The 26,315-nt window shown below is 47.2% G+C and overlaps 1 protein-coding gene across 3 annotated transcripts in view; it reads left to right on the top strand.

Annotated features, from left to right (window-relative positions):
• TMEM260 (transmembrane protein 260) overlaps window positions 1–15,166 on the top strand; it is a 72,112-nt gene extending 56,946 nt beyond the window's left edge. For 2 of the 3 annotated variants that reach the window (XM_053286807.1, XM_053286806.1), the window contains exons 13-16: window positions 1,125–1,301; window positions 2,007–2,060; window positions 8,028–8,118; window positions 9,148–15,166. In XM_053286807.1, coding sequence (XP_053142782.1) covers window positions 1,125–1,301; window positions 2,007–2,060; window positions 8,028–8,118; window positions 9,148–9,420 — 595 coding nt within the window. In that variant the 3' untranslated portion in view covers window positions 9,421–15,166. The remainder of the gene's footprint in view (window positions 1–1,124; window positions 1,302–2,006; window positions 2,061–8,027; window positions 8,119–9,147) is intronic. The other variant, XM_053286808.1, reaches the window with a different exon arrangement.
• Window positions 15,167–26,315: the final 11,149 nt, after the last annotated feature.

The following is a 26,315-nucleotide window of genomic DNA, read 5'->3' as shown; positions in this document are numbered from 1 at the left end:
TGAATATTATTTTAAAATGTCTGCCCCAACCCTTTAGCATGCTGCTGTTCCTGGCAGCCTACAATAAAAACAAGGGAATACAATAAAAATTGACAACTCAAACAAAACAGCGACAAAAATTAAGTGCAAGAGTGCAAAGGCTAAAATGGGTTAAAACCATGAAAAACAGATTAAAACCAGATTTAAAATGCCTCTTGGAGAAGGAGCGTTTTCAAGCTCTCTTAAAGACTCTTCGGGGAGGGAGATTGGCAAAGCTCTTCTGGAAGGGCATTCCAAAAACGGAGGTGGGAGAAACCAACCACTGAAGGGGCCCTGTTCCCAGATGTATACTCAACTCAATTGAAAGGACTTCTTCCACATGGTGGAAATGTCTGTCCTTGCCATCCATTCCGCTAGTGAGGCCACCCTCCCCTTTATCAGCAAGAACCACGCAAAAGAATTGGAGGCAGGGTGAGAGGAGAGGCAGCCAAAAAGCATACTCTTCAGTTTTAGGTGATGACATAGCAGACACCATCTTGGAAGAGGCATCCATATGTGAGAGAAAAGGGGTGTGCCTCTTTTAAGGTAAAAGTAAAGTGTGCCATCAAGTCGGTGTCGACTCCTGGCGCCCATAGAGCCTTGTGGTTTTCTTTTGGTAGAATACAGGAGGGGTTTACCATTGCCTCCTCTCGCGCAGTATGAGATGATGACTTTCAGCATCTTCCTATATCGCTGCTGCCTGATATAGGTGTTTCCCTTAGTCTGGGAAACATACCAGCGGGTATTCGAACCGGCAACCTCTGGCTTGCTAGCCAAGTCATTTCCCCGCTGCGCCATTAGGTGGATCTTTTAAGGTGGTGCTTGCCGTTTGCAGTTTTCAGAAGGACTCGTGTTAAAAATAATGCACTTCTTTAAAAGACCCGGGATACCTTTTTAGTCAACCAGCAGTTGTGAGTTTGTTCATATTTTGTTTAATCTAACCAATTAATTCAGTACTCTAACCGATTAAATAGTGCAGTCCTCCAAAGAATCTAATGCTGCTGCTAGCAGTCTGCCTGCTGGTTGCTTTTGCTCTTTCCAGGAACCAAACTTCATTGTGGAACTCCAATAATCTCCCGTTTCCTTTTCCTGTTTCTTGGCTACAGCAAAGAAATCTTCGTCTGCATCGGGCTTCACGAAGGTGACCCCACCTGGAGAAAAGCCTATTCCCTTTGGCCCTGGGGCTCTTGTGACAAGCTAGTGCCTTCAAAAGATCTTTTTGACCCAGGAGAGTGGATTGAGCGTACTAGAAATCTCTATAACTGGAGTGAAGAATATGGAAGGTGAGCTGGGCAGAATTGTTTGCAGCTGGTAAGCTCTGGTGAAGTTGGATGAGGAGAAGCAAACATACAAGAGAACCCTGTTATTTGCAGGGGTTCTGTTACGTGGGTGGGGTGGGGTGGGTGAAGGGAGCATATAGCAAATCCGCGGATGATGGAAAATTAGGGCTATGGAAATCAGGGAGTTAGGTTCCCGGACTGCCCAAAATTGCCAAAAATCGGCCAAAAATAGGTGTTCCACCTCCAAATGACCTCCCAAAGTGCCCTACCATACTCCTGAGTAGTCCACCATTTTGAAAATCAGCCAAAAATAGCTGTTTTACTGGTTGTGTACAGATTGCGATAGCTGATGTCCCTTGATGCAAAGTGTAGGCTGTCCAGGGGCAGGGTTTTATTGTTTTTCTTAGCACAGAGTACACATAGCCTGTCTGTCTGTCATATCTATATATTGTCAGATATGTGTATCCCTAGGTGGTGTACATAATTTACAATAAAAAATATATATAACAGGATAAAACAATTAAATTAAATTTATGACATAAAAACAAGCACATGAAAATTAATTAATTAACTAAAAGCCTTTTGCTCTGCCATTTTGACTGTCGCCATCTTCACCTCTTTGTGACCTCTGAGATAACTGCCTGGCGACTGCTAGAGACGAAGCTCTGGTCCAGCTCAGCAAATGAACTCCTTTCTTCCCCTTTTAAGGTTTGATTCGTCTTCATGGGAGGCTGTAGCGAATGAAGAGATGTGGCAAGCCAGGTGAGAGTCGACCTGCCCACAAACGTGATCTCATCCAAATGGGTTGTAAAGGAAAGGGAGGCACTCTGACATTCATGTAGGACTTGACTGCATCACAAACTGCCCTAGGAAGCAGATAGCACCAGCAGGGCATGGGGAAAATCTAGAAAGCAGAAGCTGTCATCCAGCAGTGGAGTAGAGACAGTGGCTGACATCTATGGCAGTGCTCTCTGGATGTACTGGGAAGATGTGTCTGCACTGCAGAGAGCTTTCCCAATACTGTTGTGCCTGCCTGCACAATGTGGGGGGCCTACTTTAGACTATTTTCGCTGCCTCCAGAAGTGCCCTGTGACACTTCCCAAAAATATATCTCTGAAGATTGTGCGGCCATCAGGGACATATTCTTGGGTGGCACTGGCAGCTCAAATTGTCTTAATTTGCCCCTCACCCCCCCCACCCGCCCCCATTGCATGCCTAATATGATACAGCTAGGGAAGCTTTTTTTAGCATGGATACATCTTCCTGGCATGCCCATGGAGTGGACATGCTCTGGATGTCAGCCAGTGTTGGAGTAAACCCAGTCTTTTTAGATTCACACTATAAGGCCTCCTTTTCCTAGTCCATTGTTTCTGCCATCATTATATGTGTTTTGCATGCAGTTTCCACATTTAGTTATCTTCTGATTTGATTTCTTCTTTGGTATATCTCAGCCACTGTGTGTGTGTGTGTGTGTGTGTGTGTGTGTGTGTGTGTGTGTGTGTGTGTACACGTACACCGAAAGGCTCAGCAGAAAGTTCTCCCACAACTATCAGCTCAAAATTGGGGTAGGGGAAGTAAAATTGCACCAAAACTGCCCATGGCTTCCCTTTCATCACCAGTACCATCACCGTTTTCACTATCCAAGGCAGGCAACAGAAATAAGAAGTTCATCAAGCTGCTGGTGGGCTGCATTCTTCTGGGCAGCTGATGGCCCTTATTTCTTTCCTTGAAGTTCTCTAAGAATGATGTTGCATCATTGTGTAATATTTCCAGAAGATTTCTGGGGGAAATAACCCCTGCTAACTCGGCAAAAAGGGACCTTTTAACATGGTGATTCTCTTTATTTAGCAGAGGGAGAGTAACTGGCCCTATCCACCCCCAGCACAGGACCTCCAGTGACTTTTGCTGGTGTCTATCTTACGTCTCTTTTTCAATTGTGAGCCCTTTGGGGACAGGGAGCCATCTTATTTATTTATATTTCTCTGTGTAAACCTCCCTGAGCCATTTCTGGAAGGGCTGTGAAGAAATCGAATAAATAATAATAATAGTAACAACAACAACAACAAAATATAAAGATCTTCAAATCGAAATTGAAAAGTTGTGGCAGAAGACCAAAATAATCCCAGTAGTAATTGGCGCCCTAGGTGCAATTCCAAAATACCTTGAAGAGCACCTCAACACAACAGGGGTCACGGAAATTACCATCAGTCAGTTACAAAAAGCAACTTTACTGGGAACAGCTTACATTTTGCGAGGATATTTATAACAACAACAATATTGAGAATAAAATTCAGGCATCCTAGATCCTTGGGAAGGACTCAATGTCTGGATAAAACAAACCAGTCAATGACATCTTTCTGACTGTGTGAATAAAGAATAAAAATGCACTCCCTGCTGAGATACGATCCTCCCCATCTCTGGCGATTTTCAAAAAACACCTGAAAACCCATCTTTTCGCCCAAGCTTTCTCAGCTTCCTAATATTTTTGGGTTTTAATTTCTGGTTATTTTAAATTGTTTTTAACTTTTTGTATATATTTTTAACTGGTTTTATGTTATTAAAAACATAATATATGTTTTTATATATTAAAAGTTATAGTAAACTGCCCAGAAATTAAAGTTTGGGGTGGTATACAAATTAGATGGATTAGATAGATAGATAGATAGATAGATAGATAGAAAGAAAAAAATAATGGTGGCTGCCAATTACCAGAGGAACAGCATTGCCAGGGTGGTATGCCCTTTTATTCCTCCCTTTCATCCCCTAATACTACTACTACTATTTATATACTGCTTTTCAACAAAAGTTTCCAAAGTGGTTTACATAGAAAAATTATATATATATAAATAAGATGGTTCCCTGTCCCCAAAGGGCTCACAGTCTAAAAAGAAACATAAGGTAGACACGAGCAACAGCCACTGGACGGATGCTGTGCTGGGGTTGGATAGGGCCAGTTGCTCGCCCCTCTGCTAAATGCAAGAGAATCACCACTCACCACTTTGCTCAGTTAGCACGGGTCCCCTCCCCAAAAAATCACTGGCAAATGTTCCAGTGAAATGGTGGGGGGCCCTTCAGGTCCACCGTATGTGTCCCACCACTTTCCTGATCCACTTCTAAGATTGGCTATGGCCTTTGCATGCTAGTATTACCATAAACAAAGAGTAGAGAAAACTTCAAAAAGTGCATGGGCATCGGTTTATGGAGGTCTGTTATTCCGAATAAGAGAGAATATTTCAGAGAATTATTCCACCCATTCTATCAAATGCATTGGAGAATATTCTTTTCCGAGCCTAGTTTTGAGTGATGAGGCTCCTCCTGGGCCAGTTTCTCTTCAGAGGAGTTTCTTACACGCTCAAGTGGGTTTATCCGATAACGGGCTGGTTCTCACGGTGATTAAAATGGCTTAGAGGCAGTATATCCAGGGATTCCTGGTCATGAGAACCCACGGGCATCCCACAAAGCCCAGCTCACTGAGAGTAGGGTAAACAGATCCTAAACCCTGCTCTTATCCCAGGTTTGTTGAGAGAGAGAGAGAGAGAGAGAGAGAGAGACGCCCCGCCGGCAGCTTGCTGCTCGTGTGTTGGGTTTTCCGATTTAAGCACCTCCTGGCAGCCACCCGCCATGTTTGTGATAGAGTGTTGTGGCTACAGGGGCTGCCGTCTCTGAATGTGCCACTCTGCACAGCACACTCTGTGCTCCTTTGATCAAAATGGCTTGAATAGGGCTGAGCTCGCCTCGTGCCATTTCGTGGCCAGAGGGTGGCCAATGAAGTCAGGGAGGCTTTCCCTTTTCCTGGCAGTGTGGTGCACAGTGCAGGTGCTTCCGTAGTGTTCCCAGGCCCTTTCCTTACCCAGCTCCTGGCTGCAGCGATGGAGAAATTGGCTGCGGTGCTTTTTCTGGGAGTGGGGCTTGCAGAGCTGACTGGAGTCTCTGTCTTAAGTTATTTATTTAGTTATTTATGCATTTATTTATTAGTACACCGCTCTGGGCTCCTTGGAGGAAGAGCGGGATATAAATGTAAATAATAATAATAATAATAATAATAATAATACATTTATAAACCGCCCCATCCAGAGGCTCTGGGCGGTATCCACCAACTTTTAAAAGACATAAAAACACACAATTGAAAACATAGTGCTAAAAACAATATAAAAACAATTAAAATCATTTAAAACCAATTAAAATACTTTTAGAAAACAACAACATTTTACCAACTTTGGAAGGCCAGGCCAAGCAAATAGGTTTTTAGGGCTCTCTTAAAGGCCGACAGCGTGCCTAAACTGCGGATATCTGCCGGGAGTGCATTCCATAGACCAGGAGCAGCTAGAGAAAAGGCCCGGTTCCGAGTCGCCACCAGGCGTACTGGTAGTAACTGGAGACAGACCTCTCCAGATGACCTCAACGAGTGATGGAGATCATACCAAAGAAGGCGCTCTCTAAGATAACCCAGACCCAAGCCGTTCAGGGCTTTAAAGGTAATAACCAGCACTTTGTATTTTGCCCGGAAACATCGGCAGCCGGTGCAGCTGTTTTAAGACAGGCATAATATGGTCTCTCCAGGCTACCCCAGAGACCAGTCAGAGACCCAAGTTGAGTAAGAGCCCTTCCCAGCCACAAACCATCCCCTTCAGGTCGTGTGAAGGAGCCTGGTGTGTAAAAACACTCAAGCAGCTTAACTGAAGAAACTCGCAAAGTGGCTGAAGGTGTTGGCCCTTCATAAACTAACTGATGCCTCATCACCTTTGAAGCTTCCTCGTCTCTTTGTTCCTAATTCTGGTGCCTTTCCTCCTTCCTCTTTTTCATCTTGCAAGAGAATGTCTAGTCTGGGGTGCCCATCCTGGGGCTCTCCAGCTGTTGTTAGATTACAACTCCCCTGATCACCGGCCACAACCGCAGCTGGGGATTGTGGGAGTTGTAGTGCAGCAAAAGTTGGAGATCCTAGGGATGGCCACCCCTGAACTAGTCCAAGCCCACACTAACTTGGGACCCACCATGCCAAATGCAGCTCACCCAGCAAGTATTTATTTATTGTTACATTTATACCCTGCTCTTCCTCCAAGGATCCCAGAGTGCTGTACATGGTTATGTTTATCCTCACAACAACCCTGTGAGGTAGGTTGGGCTGAGAGATAAGCAACTGGCCCAGAGTCACCCAGTGGCTTTCATGGGTTAGCAGGGATTTGAACTTGGGTCTCCCAGGTCCTAGGCCAGCACCCTAACCACAACACCATGCTGGTATTATAACTTGTCAGCTGCTTGACAGCCTCTTGTTTTCACTGTCCAAGGCAGGCAAAATAAATAGTTCATCAAGCCCCTGGTGGGCTGCATTCGGTTTGGCGGATTGCACGTTCTTCAGGCCTAAGCGGTTCTCTGTGTTGCTGCAACAGACTTTAAGGCCGTCCACACGCCCTTAGCTGCTGAGGCTGGGGAGAGTTGGGGGAAGGCAGGAGCTTACTCCACCCCCATGACCCTCACCGCTCCCAGGCCTGCCGCCTGCCCACATGACTGCCACGCAAGCACTCCCAGAGTGGTGAGGAGGACAGGGGAAACCTGGCTGCATCCTCCAGGATCCCACAATGCACTGTGCAGGGAGTGTGGTGCGTTGGGGGATTCCCCACTGTTGGGCCGCTCCTTCCTCCTAACTCTATGGAAGCTCATAGGAACATAGGATGCTGCCATATACTGAGTCAGACTCTTGGTCTACCTAGCTCAGTATTGTCTTCACAGACTGGCAGCGGCTTCTCCAAGGTTGCAGGCAGGAATCTCTCTCAGCCCTCTCTTGGAGATGCTGCCAGGGAGGGAACTTGGAACCTTCTGCTCTTCCCAGAGCAGCTCCATCCCCTGAGGGGAATCTCTTCCAGTGCTCACACATCAAGTCTCCCATTCATATGCAACCAGGGTGGGCCCTGCTTAGCTAAGGGGACAAGTCATGCTTGCTACCACAAGACCAGCTGCCAGCAGCCCGAACTTTCACATGACCAGGTGGTGAGGCAGGAGGGCGTACACATGCCCTTCTATCTCATTTTTAGCCCAGGTACCTTAAGAGGCGCAGCGGGGAAATGCTTGGCAAACAACCATAAGGTTGCTGGTTCAAATCCCCACTGGTACGAACATCTGTATCAGGCAGCAGCGATATAGGAAGATGCTGAAAGGTATCATCTCCTACTGCGCGGGAGGAGGCAATGGTCAACCCCTCCTGTATTCTACCAAAGATAACCACAGGGCTCTGGGGGTGCCAGGAGTCGAAAGTGACTTGACGGCACACTTTACTTTGCTTTACAAAACCCAGGGTATGCAGCAGAGGAGCGCCAGGATCGGTCCCGATCCCAACAGTTCTCATGGGCAACACTACCTGGGCCAGTGCTACCCTGCCCGGATAGGGCAGTTTGTGAGAATGACCCCTTTGGGTATTAAAAATAGCCCAATGGCTCGTGATTACCACTGCAAAATTACTTTTGTTTTTCCAAACGCTCTCCAGGTCCCAGAGAAGGCAGAGCTGGTATGGAAAGGATCCCTATAATCAGCCCCTGCCCACATGGCTCCGCCAGCAACACCTTATTGGGAGAGTGTGGGATTATTTCACTGGGAAGTGGTTTCCACCCTGCAGTAAAGCTTAAGGTGTGGAGAACGAACCCTCCCACCCCTCCCCTGCTTCATGATTGCTGGTGCCTGTTCAAAGCAACGCTGGTAATCGCTGTCATGCCACGTTCTTGGTTTCTTTCCCCCCAGGATGAAAACGGCCTTCTTTCTTTTTGACCTTGCAGAAAGTGCTTCCAGGCCAATGGATGTCAAAGCACAACTGTATACATTTGCTTACCACGTAAGTGCCGGGCCTTTGCAAGGGTCTGCCCTTGGTGGTTGGGCATGGGGACAAGGGTGGGGCAGGAAAAGCCAAAGCTGAGACGGAGCGAGTGGACCAGGGTCCAAGAGGCCAAGGACAGGGGTGGAGTCCAAGCTAGGCTGCAGGCTGAGTTCCTGGAAGGATGGCCTCTCCGGGCTGTTATTGGTAGTGGCAGTGGGGAAGTGCTCAGAGGAAGAGCATCTGCTTTGCTTTGCAGGCAGAAGGTCCCAGGTTCACTCCCTGGCAGCATTTCCAGGTAGGGCTGGGATAGGCTCCTGCCCGACTCCTTGGAGAGCCGCTGCCAGTCAGTGTAGACAAGACTGAGCGAGATGGACCAAAAGGCCACAGAATGCATAGAGTTTCCGAAGGGCCAGTGGCCATTGAGAAATCCCCTGCATTCCTGTGGCCCACTGGGGAGAAACCAGGGCATTTCAGTGGGCATTCTTGTCATTCATTTTAGGATGAGGCTGTAGCGAAGTTGGAGGCCAAGTTGAAGTCAGATCATCCTGGAGAGAATCTATCTCTGTGGTTGCTAAGAGTCAAGGCCGGCTTGACAGCACTTAATCAATCAATCAGTCAATCAATGTCGCTTGTGAACCACCCAGGGATGTCTTTGTACGGGGCGGTATAGAAATGTAATAAATAAATAAATAGCTCAGTGGCAGAGCATCTGCTTTGCATGCGGAGGGTCCCAGGTTCAATCCCTGCCGTCTCCAGTTACGGCTGGGAACACTCCTTCCTGAAATCTTGGGGAACCCACTGCCAGTCACTGTAGACAGTACTGAGCTAGATGGACCTATGGTCTGACTCGGTATATGGCAGCTTCCTGTGTTCCTGTGTCTGCTCTTTATCTCCAGTTTGGATCAAATATTTGCTTAATCTTAGGTATGTTTTGTGTGCTCATTTTGACTTTTTTTTTAAGCATTCGCTGGTTTATTTTGTTTGCTTTCACTGCCTATCAGCATTTTGGAAATGCCTTCATAGCTGCTTTCTCCCCATTGTTTGCAGCTGTACAAAGAAATCATAAGTGCATATGAAACTCATCCAGTGAACTGGCATAAAAATTACGCCATTGCTTGTGAGAGGATGCTGCGTCTGCACCCAGAAAGAGAAGACCCAGAAATCTTGCTGTCCGAAACCATCAAACATTTCCTCCTTTATACCAAGAAAGCGGCAGATGATCCCCAGGAAGACCACATTTTGCAAACTGTCAAGCATCTGAAGAAAGAACTTCGGGAGCTGAGAAAGGTGAAGAGAGGTGAAAAGAGGCAGCGGGCATAGGATGGCCTTGTGACCTCTTGTCTGTTAACGGCTCACTGGGAAGTCTTTGGGAATAATTCTTGGGAATAAGAGAGCTGGAATTTAAAATGAACAACCCCATAGATCAGGGGTTCTCAAAGCTGGGCCCCAGATGTTGTTGGACTACAACTCCCACCACCCACTGCTAACGTTTCAGCAGGGGATGATGGGAGTTGTAGTTCAAAAACTTGGGGAACCAGCTTTGAGAACCTCAGTCAGAGAGGGAAATGAAGACTTGGCGTGTGTATGGTGCTTCCTTACCATATCCTTGATGATGTGATTACAAGGTGACCCCTGGGGGGGAAGAGATTGCCCATTCACCAAGCATGATTAAAGCAATTGGGGCTTTGTGACCTCTCTTATAAGAGAGCTATAAGAGAGGAAGAGGTCTGGGAAAGAGAGCTGGTCTTGTGGTAGCAAGCATGAATGGTCCCCTTTGCTAAGCAGGGTCTGCCCTGGTTTGTATTTGAATGGGAGCCTAGTGTGAGCACTGGAAGATATTTCCCTTAGGGGATGGGGCAGCTCTGGGAAGAGCAGAAGGTTCTAAGTTCCCTCCCTGGCATCTCCAATATAAGGGTGGGAGAGACTCCTGCCTGCAACCTTGGAGAAGCCTCTGCCAGTCTGTGCAGACAATACTGAGCTAGATGAACCAATGGTCTGACTCAAGGCAGCTTCCCATGTTCCTATATAAGAATGAGCTGAGCTTCTTCCCTGGGGCTACTGTTGGGAGCGGAGATTGTGAACGTGGGCTGGGGGTGTGGTAGACCCCCCCCCCATCTCATGGAGTCGATGTCTTTTGTTGCTCCGCACCAGGGCCTCCTAGGTCCTCTACGGAGCTGCTTCCCACTTCCCCGTGCAGTGAGAAATTCATAAAGCGCATAATTTCCACGCAGGGTTAATCTATGGAATTTTCTGCTACGGGATGTAGTGATGGTCACCAGCTTAAGTGGCTTTAAAAGGGGCTTAGACAAATTCATGGAGGACAGGGACGAGTCTATCAGTGGCTACTAGTCCTGTTGGCTATAGGCTACCTCCTGGTTCAGAGGCAGGATGCTTCTGAATGCCAGTTGCAGTGGAACAGCAGCAGGAGAGAGGGCATGTCTTCCTCTCTTGCCTGAGGATTTTCCAGAGACACCAGCTCATCTGCTGCTGCCCCGAGACTCTGGAATGCGCTCCCTGGTGAAATAAGAGCCTCCCCATCTCTGACAATTTTTTAAAAGTCTCTAAAGACACATCTATTCACCCAAGCTTTTGAACTAGATCTATGTTTGGTGGTGAACCAGGGAGGGTGGCCTGATCTGCACCTCCCCCCAAGTTCGTTAAAATTCCTTGCAAGAGCGGCCACCGTCTCCTAAGAGACAAAACGAACTTTAAAACCTTTACAAGAGTGTGTAGGCCAAGCAGGCACGTAGGGCGACAGAACGGAGCCCATTTCCAGCCCAGATCAAGTTTAAAACAATTGGAATCTAGTTGATTTAAGAAGATATAAAACACAGAGCAGTTCACAGGCAAACAAGGCAAAATGGTTGAAATGCAGAAGCAAGGGACTTTCCGCCCTGCCTGGTGTTAGACGGGAAGCTCAGTAGATCTTAGGTCTTCAGCTGTAGCTCAGAAAATGAAAGCTTGCCTCATGGTGCAATTCTGCATGCTCTTAGGAGCCAGGCAGCATGCTCTGAGCTAGCAAAGCCAAACTAACACAAAAAGTAACATTTTGGGCATGGCTACCTCAAGACCCCACTCCAAGGACTTACAACCACTCTGCCTCAACTAACTCAAAAGCTGTTTTCTTTATAGGGGAAATTGTTCTCAAGCTTTTAATTTCTGTTTTAATGTGTTGCTGTAAACCACCCAGAGTTGGAAGTTTGGGGCAGTGTACAAGTAATAAATAAACAAATCTGGTGGGCCACTGTGTGAAATAGGGTGCTGGACTAGATAGGCCTTACGTCTGATCCAGCAAGGCTGTTCTTAAATTTCAGGGCCGTGCTACCCAGGGTGCACAGTTTTCCTTGGGAGGAGAAAGTACTGGAGATGTATGTGGTCTTTATGATATTTGCTTTACTTATACAAATAAAAGCCACCTAATGGTGCAGTGGTGAAGCAAGCTGCCTAGAGAGCAGGAGGCTGTGGGTTCAAATCCCCACTGGTGTGTTTCCCAGAGTATGGGAAACTCCTATATCGGGCAGCAGCGACATAGGAAGGTGCTGAAAGGCATCATCTCAGACTGCGCGGGAGGAGGCAATGGTAAACCCCTCCTGTATTCTATCAAAGAAACACCACATGGCTCTGTGGTCGCCAGGAGTCGACACCTACTCAACGGCACAACCTTTTCTTTTCCCTTTATACAAGTAAAGCATAAGTGGAGGCTAAGAGCAGGCTTGCCCACAAGTTCAGCCACCTCACCATCAGATCCCCAGTGCAAAACCCTGTGCCTTCAAGGCTAACCCACTCTCTGCTCTCTTTTTTCTGCACCTATGGAACAGAGAGAGGCAGACCTTTTCGTGTTTTTACACACTTTGCGGGTCAGACTACACACAACATTAAGCACGTAATTGTAGTTCCATCTTCTGGGGCCAATGGCAGCTTCTCTTAGGAACCCAGGAAGCTGCCTTCTACCGAGTCAGACCCTTGGTTCATCTAGCTCAGTATTGTCTACACTGACTAGCAGCAGCTTCTCCAAGCTTTGAGGCAGGAGGCAGGGAGCGAACTAGGAACCTTCTCCATGCAAAGCAAATGCTCTTCCAGAGTTACTGCCCCATCTTCTGTGAGATCTCAAATTAAGATTAACCCCCCCATCCCCCACCCCCCCGCAGCTGGAATTTTTTAAGATGGACCTACATAGATGTGTCTAACATGTTGTGGTTTTTTTTTTTTTTTTGGTAAACTGCCCCGATAATAAGTTTTGGGCAGTATATAAATTTGTTAAATAACATATATGTGTGGTTTGACCCTTAAGTCCCCTTCTCCGTCCCCAAGATCAATTAGCTATCTCCTCCAAACATTCAAAGAGATAGGCCAGTATTTCCCAAACAAAAGTTCCAATTAAGGACACATTGATCAACCATCCGGGGCTGTTAACAACCAATCTCCCTAATGAAGGGTGGCCAGTGTTAATGATGGACCACACATTTGACATCAGTGCCTAATTTTGTTAATGAGAAGGGCCAGTTTGTTGCAGTGGGGAGAGGAGGGCTGGTCTTGTGGTAGCAAGCATGACTTGTCCCCTTAGCTAAGCAGGGTCTGCCCTGTTTGCATATGAATGGGAGACTTGATGTGTGAGCACTGTAAGTTATTCCCCTCGGGATGGAGCCGCTCTGGGAAGAGCATCTAGATCCCAAGTTCCCTCCCTGGCAGCATCTCCAAGGTAGGACAAGATTTTTTTATAGGACAAGATTTTTTTTATTGAACCAACAAACTACCAAAGCATACAGTACATTCATCTCCAAGTTAGGGCTGAGAGAAATTCCTGCCTGCAACCTTGGAGAAGCCGCTGCCAATCTGTGTAGACAATACTGAACTAGATAGACCAATGTTCTGACTCGGTATATGGCAGCTTCCTATGTTCCTATGCTTATCTGGAGGTTGTTTTTTTAAAATATGTATATCCCACTCTTCCTCCAAGGAGCCCAGAATGGTGTGCACGGTTATGTTTATCCCCACAAGAACCCTGTCAGGTAGGTTAGGCTGAGAGATAAGCAACTGTCCCAGGGTCTCCCAGTGAGTTTCATGGCTGAATGGGATTTGAACTCAGATCTCCCCAGACCTGGTCCAACACTCTAACCACTATACCCCACATATTTGGGGTGCTAGCTGCAGCTAATCAGTGGTGAAGAACAGGAACTCCATACAAGCTCTGGGAAATTCATGTGATTCGTTTACTTGATTCGGGACTGAACCTTAGTGTTGCAACAGTTTCTAGGGCTTCAGCCTGGGCTAAGCCTTTGCCACCAGTGGCCAAGTGGCCAAGCCTGGCAATCAGTGCGACAGTCAAGACAGGCTTTCTCAGCACAGATTCTCTGTCACTCGCGTACATTCAGAACTTTGAGTGCATAGAAGTTGAAGGAGATGTTCTTATTGCTGAAGTGCATCCTGGGCTGTAGCATGTTTTTAATGGAATTCCCTTCCAGCACTGGGCCAGTTGAGATGGTAATCCCTCCCCCCCCCGCAAAAGACTGGTAATCTCCCCCCTCCCCCCACAATTAATTTTTTTAATTGTTAAATTATTTTTAGGTTTTGTGTATGTTTTTAACTTGTTTTATGCTATTGTTAACCGCCCAGAGATGAAAGTTTGGGGAGGTGTACAAATTAGATAGATTAGATAGATAGATTAGATAGATAAAATAAAAACCAGCCCATGAATTTGAGAAGCTGGTTCACTGAGAGCACACACATCCCACTGTCCTCCTGGTATACATCTTTACTGCATGGCAGTGGGGTGGTTCAGATGAATTGCCCATTCTGGTCCAACACATTAAAATTTTCAATTTAATGTGTTCTAGTGGATTACCAATCCTCGTCTCAGAGCAAGCCCACGTGAGGGGAAGAAAAATGCTGAATCATCCCCTCTATGCTTTCCAAGCGAAGGCTTCTGCTTCCCTGTACTTCTGGTAGTTCTAAGGCTGCCACCTCCACCCACTTTTTGACAGAGCTTGGCTTGGGTGGAAATCTCAGGGAAACTCTGGGCTTGGGTGGAAATCGCAGGGAAACTCTCCTGCTTTTGCTACTGGGAAAGTATACAAGAACCTTCCACATGCAAACCTACACATGGTGAGAAAACAGGTGGTTGCTGAACGTATGAGTGTTGCACCGTAGAAAACACCCCCTTTCCCCAAGTTAAAAATCCACTCAGAGAGGCTTGCAAAACACAAAAGAACAAAAAGGGGGTGGGTGGACTTTATTCGAAATACTACAGACAGCTTCCATCTGAGGCTCTCTCTGTTTTTAGTTACATGTAAAAGGAATACTCAGCAGGTTACAAGAATACTTCAAAAAGAACCTCAGATGATGTTGGGGCAGCACACTTAAAAAATCGTGGTTACCCATTTGCAAAGCACATGGATATAAGAAAATAAAAAAGCACCTTTTTTTAAAAGCTTGCAGAGTCTTTTGCAATGCCCTAGCTGGATGGGTGCAGGCTTAGCTTAGTTACATTGCAAGTAAACAACAATAAAACAGTCTCAGGGATATGCAATGCACACGAAAGCAAACAAAAGTCTAACGCACAGTCTGACTAAACAAGCTTTTCCCTGGACTAATTTCCAGAAGCCCCAAAGCCCTGGCTTCCTTCTTGAACTCACCAAAACCATAATAGAGGATTTAAGTTCCCTGCCCTTCTGGCTTTCCTGGACCTGCAGAGAGATTTTCCTGCAGCTCATGGCCACATGTTCTACTCTCTGCCCTTCCAGCCAGCTTCAAATAACCAAGAGACCTTCTCTTCCTCCTCACGGCTCTCTAGGTCCCACCCACCTGGTGTGCTGATCAGCTGAGCTCTGGAGTTCACCAGCCTGTCAGTCAGGACAGGGTTCACTTCCGATTTACTCTTTAGGGGAGAGGAGAGGCTGGTCAGTGGCAGATCACTATAGTTTTTATTTGTGATTTCATTTTTATTAGTTGTATTTATGTTTATTGTTTTATACTGTTTTAATATTTGATTGATTTGCACACCACCTAGAGATGTTTGTATCAGGCAGTATGAAAATATGATAAATAAACATTCTAACTGTTGGGATTATGCCATAGACATTGTTTCAGTTCTTTCTGTGGGGCATGCTTGTCTGTATTTGAGTGTCTATGTACTGGTTTGCAGGTGGAGTCATGGCTTGTTTGTCTGCTCCTTACTTGTGGCCTTGAATTCAAACTGAGAGGTTCTCCCTCTCTCTGAATAAAAGACTGTTAGTCTGTTTATTGTTTTCTTAGCCTATGTTTAAAGGTAATGGTCAAGTGTGCCGTTGAGCTGGTGTCGACTCCTGGCGCCCCCAGAGCCCTGTGGTTTCCTTTGGTTGAATACAGGAGGGGTTTCCCATTGCCATCTCCTGTGCAGTATGAGATGATGCCTTTCAGCACCTTCCTATATCGCTGCTCCCTGATATAGGTGTTCCCCATAGTCTGGGAAACATACCAGTGGGGATTCGAACCGGCAACTGGCTTGCTAGTCAAGTCATTTCCCTCTCGCGCCATTAGGTGGCCTGGCCTATGTTTAGTTAGTAATAAATATCAAACTCTTGTTTCTCAGTTAACGTTGGCTTCTTGTTCAGTTACTGATAGAGGATAAGAAATTTATTCTGCAACACTGCCCCCCTACCCCACACAGTGAAAGAATGTGCTAAGAGTACTTTGGGTCATCTAGGAAAGATGTTGGGATGTGTGCCCTCTCACTGTGCCCCAGCTGCAGGAGGCGGAGGGAATATCATCCGAACCAGCCCATTGGGGTTAGAAGTGTAGCCATCTGGGAATTCCACCCTGAGCATAGTGGCCCCCTGTGCAGCAGCAGATCATTTGATAGCCAGGTTAATTGGGGGTTGGACAAATGAACTGAGCAAAAATGCCTTGGGACTGTTTGAATGAAAGGCGGTATATATTAAATTAAATTAAATTAGTTGGGGTTAAGGAGCCATGGCTCAGATTCCAAGAATTCAGCTGTCTCGGCATTCAGGCTGGGTGGTAAAGCCACCCTGGATGAGCGAGTTCCCCACATCCCATTCTTGATCTGTGGGTTTGCTCTGCTCTGTATAATGCTCCACTGTCATTCTGATTCAACGTGGAGGGTTTCTAGAATTTACCTGGGAGTTGGCATGTGTGCAGTTGGCTTCAGCTTGCAGTTCTACTCATTACTGGTATCACTCTGAACATTACTGATTCCACATGGCTGTAGTCAGTGTGAATCTTGCAGCCATGGGGTGCAGCCAACCACATGGGCCTTTCCCACCCAATCAGCATCTCGGTAGGAGGATGGTTAATGATTGGGTAGGAAAGACCTACCCAAACTGCCTTGCATTAAGAGTTTCAATATTTGCATGCATGTCTTCCGATGGGAAAATGGCTCTCACATGTCTGGAGGGGGGCTGTGCCTCTCTATGCAGTGAGATCAGAAATCTCACCTAATGCCACAATCGATCAGAAGCCCAAATTGGAGCAAGCAGTATGGCTATGTTGAGCCTCCATGTTCAGAGACTGAATGGGTTCACACGTACGGCAGTTCCTGAGTTTCATGCAGACCTGGGACTGTGTGCCCCCTTCATCCCAGCACCAGCCTCTACTTCCTGTGCCGAGTTAGGTTTGCTAGGGTTGTTCGTGATGGCTGAACCCACCAATTTCAGCTTACGCTGCCCTACTTCCATCGGGGAGCCCAACACCAACTGAGATTGGATGTTGGGTTCCCTGGCAGAAGTAGGACAGGAAGTCAGCCAAGATTGCTTCCCAGAGGCATCGACTCCTTGGGAAGTGGGATTCTGTACATAAATGACCTTGGGTCTGATCCAGCAGGACTCTTTCGGTTTTCTCAGTGGCTGCTTGCCTTGGTACGATCTTGAGAGCAAAGAGCGTTTTGCCTTTATTTAACCTTCGCTTTCAGACCACAGGCCTGCTAATACCCCAAGGAATGACTCTGGATCAATGGAACCCATTAGAGCCACTGGCCTAAGCCAACGGTGCTGAAAGAAGCCAACGGGCGGAAGTTTGGCTTTCTGTTGCCCTCTTGCAGTGCTGTCCTTCCAAGGTTTACCAAACAAGCGGGCGATCCTCCGTTAGGCTCAGTTGCACAAACTGGTTGCCCGCTAAACACCTTTCTGCATCTTCCTAATTACTTTCCGATTTGTGTTTCCCCTCCCTTTTTGTCCTCTGTGCCGATCAGGTCCTTGTAATTAGCCAAGGCTCCTGCTGCCTCTGTGTTGAAAAGGAGCATTTTGCGGGGGGGGGGCTGCCTTTCTTCCCCTTCTCCCCAACTCTCTCCTTTTCTCTTGCGTGTTTTTAATTCCCCCCTTTAAATAAATTCATTCCCCCCCCCCGTTACAAGAACCCTCCCCACCCCCGCCGCTGCATATGAACGAAAGGGAACAATGTTAAGAAATGCAAATAATGGCTCTTTATTTGATTATGACAGTTAATTAATAGCAACCTGTTTTAATGAATTAAGTCACTCAGGGCCCTTCAGCACTTCCTAAGTAGTCGCCCGAATCTGTAGGGTTTCTTTCCCCTTCCAATTGTCAAGCTCCGAGACTCGGCGCGCTATATAGGCCTCTGTATAGAAATGTCCGCTTAATGAAGAGGGAGGGCTGGCGCTCTCTTGCATTCAAAGATCACTGGTGAGCTATTCAGGGGCGAGGGGAGCCCCCCCTCCCCCCGATGAGGAGCAGTCACAGTTCCGCACCATTGTGTTCGCCCAGGTCCTTGATCAAAGGCCCCCTGTTGAACTCCACCGGGCTCCCTTTCAGACCACGGCCATAATTAAAACCCCTAATTCTCTTTTAAAAGTGCTGCAGGATGCCATGGAGGCATCTGTTTGGAGTGCCCTTTGTGATGTCATAAGCCGTTAAGGGCGGGGGGGGGCACCCGGTGTGGTGGGGGGGGAGGTCGCTCGGGGATTGCTTTTTGAGCAAGATGCCAGTCACCGAGGTGCTTCAAGACCAGGGTGCCTGTGAAGACCGCGACAAGGTCCCGGCTGCACCATCCTCAAGCTCCCTTGGCCCTCCTCAGCTGCCGGAAACTGGACCTCCAAAGGGCTGGGGCTGGGAGGGGGCTGGGGTGGGGGCAGGGGGTGGCATTGGGGGAGGCAAAGTGCCATTACCTGATCTGAGGGCCTTGATTAGTTTTGGAGTGACCCAAAGGGGAGCGGGCTGGCCCTCCCATTCTCCCTGCTCGGAAGGTGCACGTTGGAAGCTGCCAGGCCCTGAGTGGGCCCTTTTGAATAGCATCAATGGATGTAACAGTTCAGCTGTTAGGGAGACAAATAAGTGGAGGAGGCTCATTAATCCCTTTCTGGCTGCCTCGGTGCCTTTTGCCCTTTTATCGCTGCCTTATTAGTCTCCTACTCATCTTGAACGGGGAGGGGAGGAGGGGATGAATGGGAGTTGTTGAGTGCTAATTGGCAAAGACTTTTCATCGTGGGCCAAGGACTTTGCTGACTTGAAAGTAACTTCTCCATGGGAAGGGGGCTGGAAAAAAGAGGGGTGGGGGAAAGAAATCGCCGTTTTTACCTTGCCCCATTCACAAAAGCATTTCACAAACAGCGCACAGAAGCAGGGTAAGGCCTAATGCTGCACAGAAGTGCACAATTAAGTGCTCGATCCTTAAGCCTGTAAAGGTGCACATGGCCAAAAGATGGAGCCTAACTCAGGACTTAAAAGTGCATCCTACAGAATTCAGGGAAACCTACTCACAAGTATGCTTGCCTAGGGCTGGCGTTCTGGTAGACAATCCCGTGCACATTGACTCAGAAGCAAGTCTCCCCTGTCTTCAGTGGAGCTTACCATAATTATGAATATGACAAATATGTATATACTGCTTTTCAACCAAAGTTCCCAAAGCAGTTTACAGAGATAGATAAAGCTAAATAAAATGGCTCCTTGTCCCCAAAGGGCTCACACTCCTAAAAAGAAACCTAAGATAGACACCAACAACAGCCACTGGAGGGATGCTGTGTTGGGAATGGATAGGGCCAGTTGCTCTCCCCCTGCTATATACAGAGAATCACAACTTTTGCCCCTTTGCTCAATTACCCAAATATAAGACAACTCTGAATGTAAGGCAATCAGGAGGTATAAAAATATGATAGATAAATAAATAAATACCCTTAAAAACACAGATTAAATACAGGTTGTGCCTACATTGATCCAAAAGGAAGAGGATTCTGAATTTAAGATGAACTCCCAGTTTCTAACATAAAAGAGCTTGGGGAAACCCTAAATATAGTACTCTCTTGTGTGTATAGACTTGTGGCCTTAATGGGCCACAAGTACTTCTGCAAATTCTGGTACTCTTTATTTCTAGCCTACTTTCCATATGGAAAGCACCCTTAATAGATCACCTTGCTGTCCCCCAACAATTTTGTGTGTGAGTGTGTGACCCCCAACAATTTTGCAATGCCTGCACCGATTTGCACCACATTTGGTACAGATGTTCCAGAAAGGGACACCTGAACAGCAATGGTTTGTGAGGATGGTATAGCACCCCAATCCAAGATGGTGGCTGCACTGAAAGTAGGCGGAAAGTTCTTACCTAAACTGCTTGTTATCTTGTTCAAAAATGCAAGCAATAAAAACCAGCCCATTCCATCCAGTCTGCCTGCTTGGCGTTTCCAACTAAAGTTTGTTAATTTCCCTCAGACCTATATGCCATGTACTTTTGAGTACGTTTGAGAATCGCAAATCTATCTCCAGAAACTGTTCTAAAAATGTCTAGTGCTCAATGCATACTGCTAGGACACTCGCTAGATCCCGCCCAACTTAGGGAGGAGAGCTGGTCTTGTGGTAGCAAGCATGACTTGTCCCCATAGCTAAGCAGGGTCTGCCCTGGTTGCATTTGAATGGGAGACTTGATGTGTGAGCACTGGAAGATATTCCCCTCAGGGGATGAAGCTGCTCTGGGAAGAGCAGAAGGTTCCAAGTTCCCTCCATGGCAGCATCTCCAAGATAGGGCTGAGAGAGATTCCTGCCTGCAACCTTGGAGAAGCTGCTGCCAGTCTGTGAAGACAATACTGAGCTAGATAGACCAATGGTCTGACTCAGTATATGGCAGCTTCCTATGTTCCTATGACCGCTGACTGAAAACATTGCTATTTCCCCCGACTGACTGGTTTTGACCATCACTGGACTGTAGTTTCTCATGCTGGGATGTAATCTGATTGTCTGATGATGATTATAGTTTGTATGGTTGTATTTATTAATCATTGTTGAAATGTGTTGTCCTCTTGTCTTTGGCATACCCCTTTGAGCTCTTAGGAAAAGTGGTATATGACTTTAATAAATAATTGGTAATAATGCTTTGGACCTACCTGGACTTAAAGATTGCCCTCTGAGGCCCTGTTTTGAATCCCACCCCCCTCCTTCTGACATGAGGCAGGTGGCAATCAGAGGCAGGGTCTTTTCAGCGGTGGCACCTCCTCTCTGGAACGACCTCTCCAAAGAGGTTTGCCAGAACCAGCTCTATAGACTTTTTCGCATCCGGTGAAAACCTTTCTCTTTTCCCAGACCTTCTTGATTGCTTTGGAAGGCTTGGTTTCTATGCTAGGAATTCCTTTTTAGTCACTGCTCTGCTCCATGGATTGACTGCTGAAGGGGCTTTATTATTTAGATTTTAAAGTCTTCTATTGTATCACCCCTCTGAAAGCTTCAACTACATGAGCAAATACTTTATTTGTGTGTGCAAGGTTCTAGGATAAGTCCTCAGTATTTCCAGCTGAAAGGGTTTCAGGAAACGGGACTTAGAAAGACCACTGTCAGGCCAAGAAGCCAATATTTATACTAGCTAAATTATCAGTTTCCAACCTTGGGTCACTAGATGTTGCTGGACTACAACTCATAAGAACAGCCCTGCTGGATCAGGCCCAAGGCCCATCTAGTCCAGCATCCTGTTTCACACAGTGGCCCACCAGATGCCACTGGAGAACCCACAGGCAGTTATTGAGGGCATGCCCTCTCTCTTGCTGGTACTCCCCTGCAACTGGTACTCAGAGGCATCCTGCCTTTGAGGCTGGAGGTGGCCTATAGCCCTCCGACTAGTAGCCGTTGATAGACCATGAAGTTATCCAAACGCCTCTTCAAGCCATCCAGGTTGTTGGCTGTCACCACATCTCAGGGCAGAGGATTCCACAACACAAGTTGATTATGTGTTGTGTGAAAAAGTACTTCCGTTTGTTGGTCCTAGATTTCCTGGCAATCGATTTTATGGGATGACTCCTGGTTCTAATGTTATGGGAGAGGGAGAAGAATTTCCCTCTAGCCACATTCTCCACACCATGCATGATTGTATAGACCTCTATCATGTCTCCCCGCAGTCATCTTTTTTCTAAACTAAAAAGCCCCATGTGTTGTAGCCTTGCCTCATAAGAAAGGTGCTCTAGGCCCCTGATGATCTTGGCTGCCCTCTTCTGCACTTTTTCCAGTTCTACAATGTCCTTTTTTAGATGTGGTGACCAGAATTGTATGCAGTACTCCAAGTGTGGTCACACCATAGTTTTGTATAAGGGCATTATAATATTAGCTGTTTTATTTTCAGTCCCATTCCTAATGATCCCTAGCATGGAATTGGCCTTTTTCACCGCTGTTGCACATTGAGTTGACACTTTCAACGAGCTGTCCACCATGACCCCAAGATCCCTCTCCTGGTCACTCTCTGACAGCTCAGATCGCATCTGGCAAAAAGCGGGATGCACAACAAATAGAAGGAATGGGGTAAAAGACACCGTGCAAAGATAAATACTCAGAGACCATAAAAATTACTAATGGTGGCGGCAACACTGCTAATACTGCAAAAATGGCCAAAACTCTCAGATCTCATCAGCTTATACTTGAAGTTGGGGTTTTTCGTCCCAATGTGCATCACTTTACACTTACCAACACTGAACCAAATTCACCATTTTGTCGCCCACTCACCCAAACTCCCATTATCCCTAGCCACAAAGATATTTGGCTGGGGATGGTGGGAGTTGTAGTCCATCAACATCTGGTGACCCAAGGTTGGGAACCCAAAGGCTAAGTGGACCGATGTTAACAACATTAGGCTTAAGACCAGTCTATCTGCAGGAGTTCCTTTTCTGATGTGTTCCTGGCAATTCTTTATCATCTTAGGAGTCTCTTCTCTGGGTGCTGCTGCTCACAGTGGTATGACAGGTGGCTACCAAGAGAGAGCCTTTTTCTTAACAGCACTCCCCCCCCCCCACCACCACACACAGACAGTGTCCATGGAATACTTTTCCTAGGAAGACCTGCCTGGGTGAGGAGAGCTGGTCTTGTGGTAGTGACCATGAATTGTCCCCTTTACTAAGCAGGCTCTACCTCAGTTTGTCTTGGGATGGGAGACTACATGTAAGATATTCCCCTCATGGGAGGGGGCTTTAGTTCAGTGGAAGAGCATCTGCTTTGCATGCAGAAGGTCCCAGGTTCAATCCCTGGCAGCATCTCCAGGTAGGGCTGGGAGAGACTCCTGCCTGCAACCTTGGAGAAGCCACTGCCAGTCAGTGTAGACAATATTGAGCTAGGTGGACCAAGGGTCTGACTCGGTATAAGGCTGCTTCCTGTGTCTTCCTTGTATGTAGTTGGTTTTTATGGGTTCATCCTTTGATTTTAATGTGATTTTTGTAAAATCTGGGAAGAACATCTAGGTTCCAGGTTCCCTTCCTGGTGTCTCCAAGATAGGGCTGAGAGAGATTTCTGCCTGCAGCCTTGGAGAAGCCACTGCCAGTCTGGGTAGACAGTACTGAGCTAGAAGGACCAAGGGCCTGACTCAGTAGAAGGTAGCTTCCTGTGTTCCTATGACTTTGTTCCATCCTTGCAACATCTATGGGCTAAGGAAGAGGCACTCCACTCGCAGCAGGAGGCGCTCAACCAACTCAGATTGCCGTCCAAACAGCTTCATTGCCCACCAGTTAACAAACAAACTGCTTAGTTGCTTTCCAGTGGGAGAAGGCACCTTGGCGTCACAGGGTCAACCGCCTGGTAAAGTTAAGGTAAAGTTCCGCTATCTGGATCAGTCCCAAGAAGGCCCATCTAGTATCCTTTTATATCTAGGCCCATCGAGCATCCTTTTTCACATAGCATCCCACCAGATGCCGGATGTGGGGAGCCCACAGGCAAGAGGCGAGGGCATGCCCTCTCTTTTGCTGTTGCTCCCCTGCAACTAGTATTGAGAGTTGCAGGTATCGAGAAGGGCCCTTCACTGGTGGGCAGAGTGGGGCGGGGGCAGGGGGGGTGTTCCTGCAAGCGGGCAGACCTAAGGAGCACCTAAGTCTCCGACCTGTCCCCTGAGCTCTCCTGAGATGAGGGACAGGCCACCTTGGCACTCCAGCTGCTGTTGAACTGCAACTCTCATCATCCCCAGCCACAGTGTCTGGGGATGATGGGAGTTGTAGTTCAAGCACATCTGGAGAGCCAAGGGTGGCCTATCCCTGCGCTAGACATTTGGAAACATAGATACAGTTCCCTTATTTCCATGTGATGAAGCAGGGGCTCTCATGTTTGGGTCCCCAGATGTTGTTGGATCACAACTCCCATCATGGCGTTTGGCCACTGTGGCTGGGCATGATGGGAGCAGCAGTCCAGCCACACCTGAGGACTCAAAGGTGAGATCCCCGATGATAAGGTAAGCCACCTAATGGCACAGCGGAGAAGTAATTTGCCTAGGGAGCAAGAGGTTGCCGGTTCGAATCCCTGCTGGTATGTTTCCCAGACTATGGGAAAGATCTATATCGGGCAGCAGCAATATAGGGAGATGCTGAAAGGCATCATCTCACACTGCGAGGGAGATGGCAATGGTAAACCTCTCCTGTATTCTACCCAAGAAAACCACAGGGCTCTGTGGGCACCAGGAGTCAAAATCGACTCAGCGGCACAACTTTATTTTACTTTATGATAAAGTAGGCCCATGAATGGCTCCGGGTGTCATTTAGGAGGAGTATGGTTGATAAGATATTCCTCTTGGGGGATGGGGCCGCTCTGGGAAGAGCAGAAGGTTCCAAGTTCCCTCCCTGGCAGCATCTCCAGATAGGGCTGAGAGAGACTCCAGCCTGCAACCTTGGAGAAGCCACTGCCAGTCTGTGTAGACAATCCTGAGATGTACACCTCTCCATTTCAGTCACTGGGCATTGCCTTCTGCTCTCTGCATTCTCCCCTCAATGGCTGACTGTTGAAATGGCTGACACAAATGGGTGCTTGGTCCTCCAGAACCAAAGATTCTGTGCAAGAGAGTAATCTGGCTAGCCTTCTTGGCCAAGTTTTAGGTTTTCATCTGCAGGAAAATGTTGATATGAGGAAGCTTTCAAATATGCAGCTCCTGACGCGATATAGTCCCCTCCTAGGACTGTGTTGCCACATCTATTCTGAGGCAATGCAGTCCTATGAGGGGACTATATTTATTTATTTATTATTGATTGATTTTGCACATTTTTATACCGCCCTAACCCAAGGTCTTACGTCAGGAGCTGTATATTTGAATTGGTCCTCAGAGACATTAAGAAAGAGGGCTTTGTGCTGGTTAAACAGACTGTATGCTTGCAAATGTAAGCAAGAATCAGGTTTCCAGGGAGTGCTGGGAAGTTTTAAAGGACGCCGGATTTTGGCACATTATTATGAGAGCGAACACAGTTATGGCTTCTGTACTCATTCTTGTATCCAATGAAGACATCACTGTCTGCACTCTTCAAACATCTCCATAATTTGAATCTATAGAGCAAGCCTATAAATAAAATATTAGATACACAACCACCAGGGGATTAGGATGCATACGTTCAATCCCTGCCATCTCTTAGTAGGGCTGAGAAAGATCCAGAGAGCTTCTGCTGGTCAGGTTAGACGATACGGAGCTAGAGGGACCGGTAGTTTGACTCGGTATAAGACAGCTTTATATGTCCAGATGGCTACTCTGCTTTTCTGGCATCTGTCCCTATTTTGCCTTTGGAGAAATCTTTAGAGTGCCTTGATTAACAAAAGTTTATGTGAGTGGCTAGAGCTCTTGTTCTTTGGAGTCTGGTGCCTTACCTGGGTTTTTAGAAGTTAAATCTCTGAAGGGTGTTGGTAAACTGTTGTGACCTTGGATCCAGGTAAACACCACCACCACCACCACCCCATTGGGGGATGAGATTCCAGGGGTGAGATGGAGCGGGAGCAAGCTTAGATGACCCCATGCTGCTGCGACCCCCTGCAGCAGGAGATCTCGAGCCAGCCCCCCAACCATGACCTGAGGATGCACCTCTGTTTTCGTCATCTGACATGGAGGAATCCCCTGAGGACCTGCCAATTTTAGCAGACAAACACTCCACACACCCTCTCGCATTGCTGCAGCCAGTGCTTGAGAAATTGGTTGAGACACTTTCCTGGAGAAGGGGCGGGGCCAATACACCCTGCCTGGGCAGCAGGCAGTATAAGAATCGGCAGTTGGCTGTGAGAAGTTGCTGGTGCAACGTTCTCATCTGTATTGCAATACCCAGCTCTGGCTCCCCTGCTCTCTGCTGGCCAAGTCTGGTCTTTGGAACTGTCCAAGATCTGGTGTGCTCCTGGAGCAAGGCCTTGGCAGAGACCCTGGAGCAGGATATATAAATGCCCATTTAGTTTGCATGCAGATGGAGGAATACTAAGGCATTCTATGGACAACTAGCAACATAGGAAGCTGCCATATACTGAGTCAGACCACTGATCTGTCCAGCTCAGTATTGTCTTCACAGACTGGCAGCGGCTTCTCCAAGGCTGCGGGCAGGAATCTCCCTCAGCCCTATCTTGGAGATGCTGCCAGGGAGGGAACTTGGAACCTTCTGCGTGCAAGTATGTCGATGCTTTTCCACAACGGCCCTTTCCTCACAGGGGAATATCTTACAGTGCTCACACATGTAGTCCCCCATTCAAATGCAAACCAGGGTGGAGCGTCCTTACCAAAGGGAACAATTCATGCTTGTGACCAAAAAACCAGCTCTCCTCTCCTTGAAGCTGCCTTCTCCTGCATCAGACCACTGTAAAGCTGGTCTGAAAGGCTCTTTTGATTTTCTATACAAATTCTCAAACTGGAGTGGGTGGGTTTCTACAATTTTTCAGAGGGGGTTGAAAAATTCCAATGAATTTCTCAGCCCCCTCTGAAAAAATGCAGAAAAACTAACTTTAAAAAACTAGAGAAATGTATGAATTTCTCAGCCCACCGGCAATCATAATCCCCCCCTTTTTGCACCTGTTGCAAGTGACCTT

Source organism: Hemicordylus capensis, chromosome 1 (assembly GCF_027244095.1).
Source record: "Hemicordylus capensis ecotype Gifberg chromosome 1, rHemCap1.1.pri, whole genome shotgun sequence".
Lineage (NCBI taxonomy): Eukaryota > Metazoa > Chordata > Lepidosauria > Squamata > Cordylidae > Hemicordylus > Hemicordylus capensis.
The sequence above is the reverse complement of the archived record's forward strand: the minus strand, read 5'-3'. Positions and strand labels throughout refer to the sequence as shown.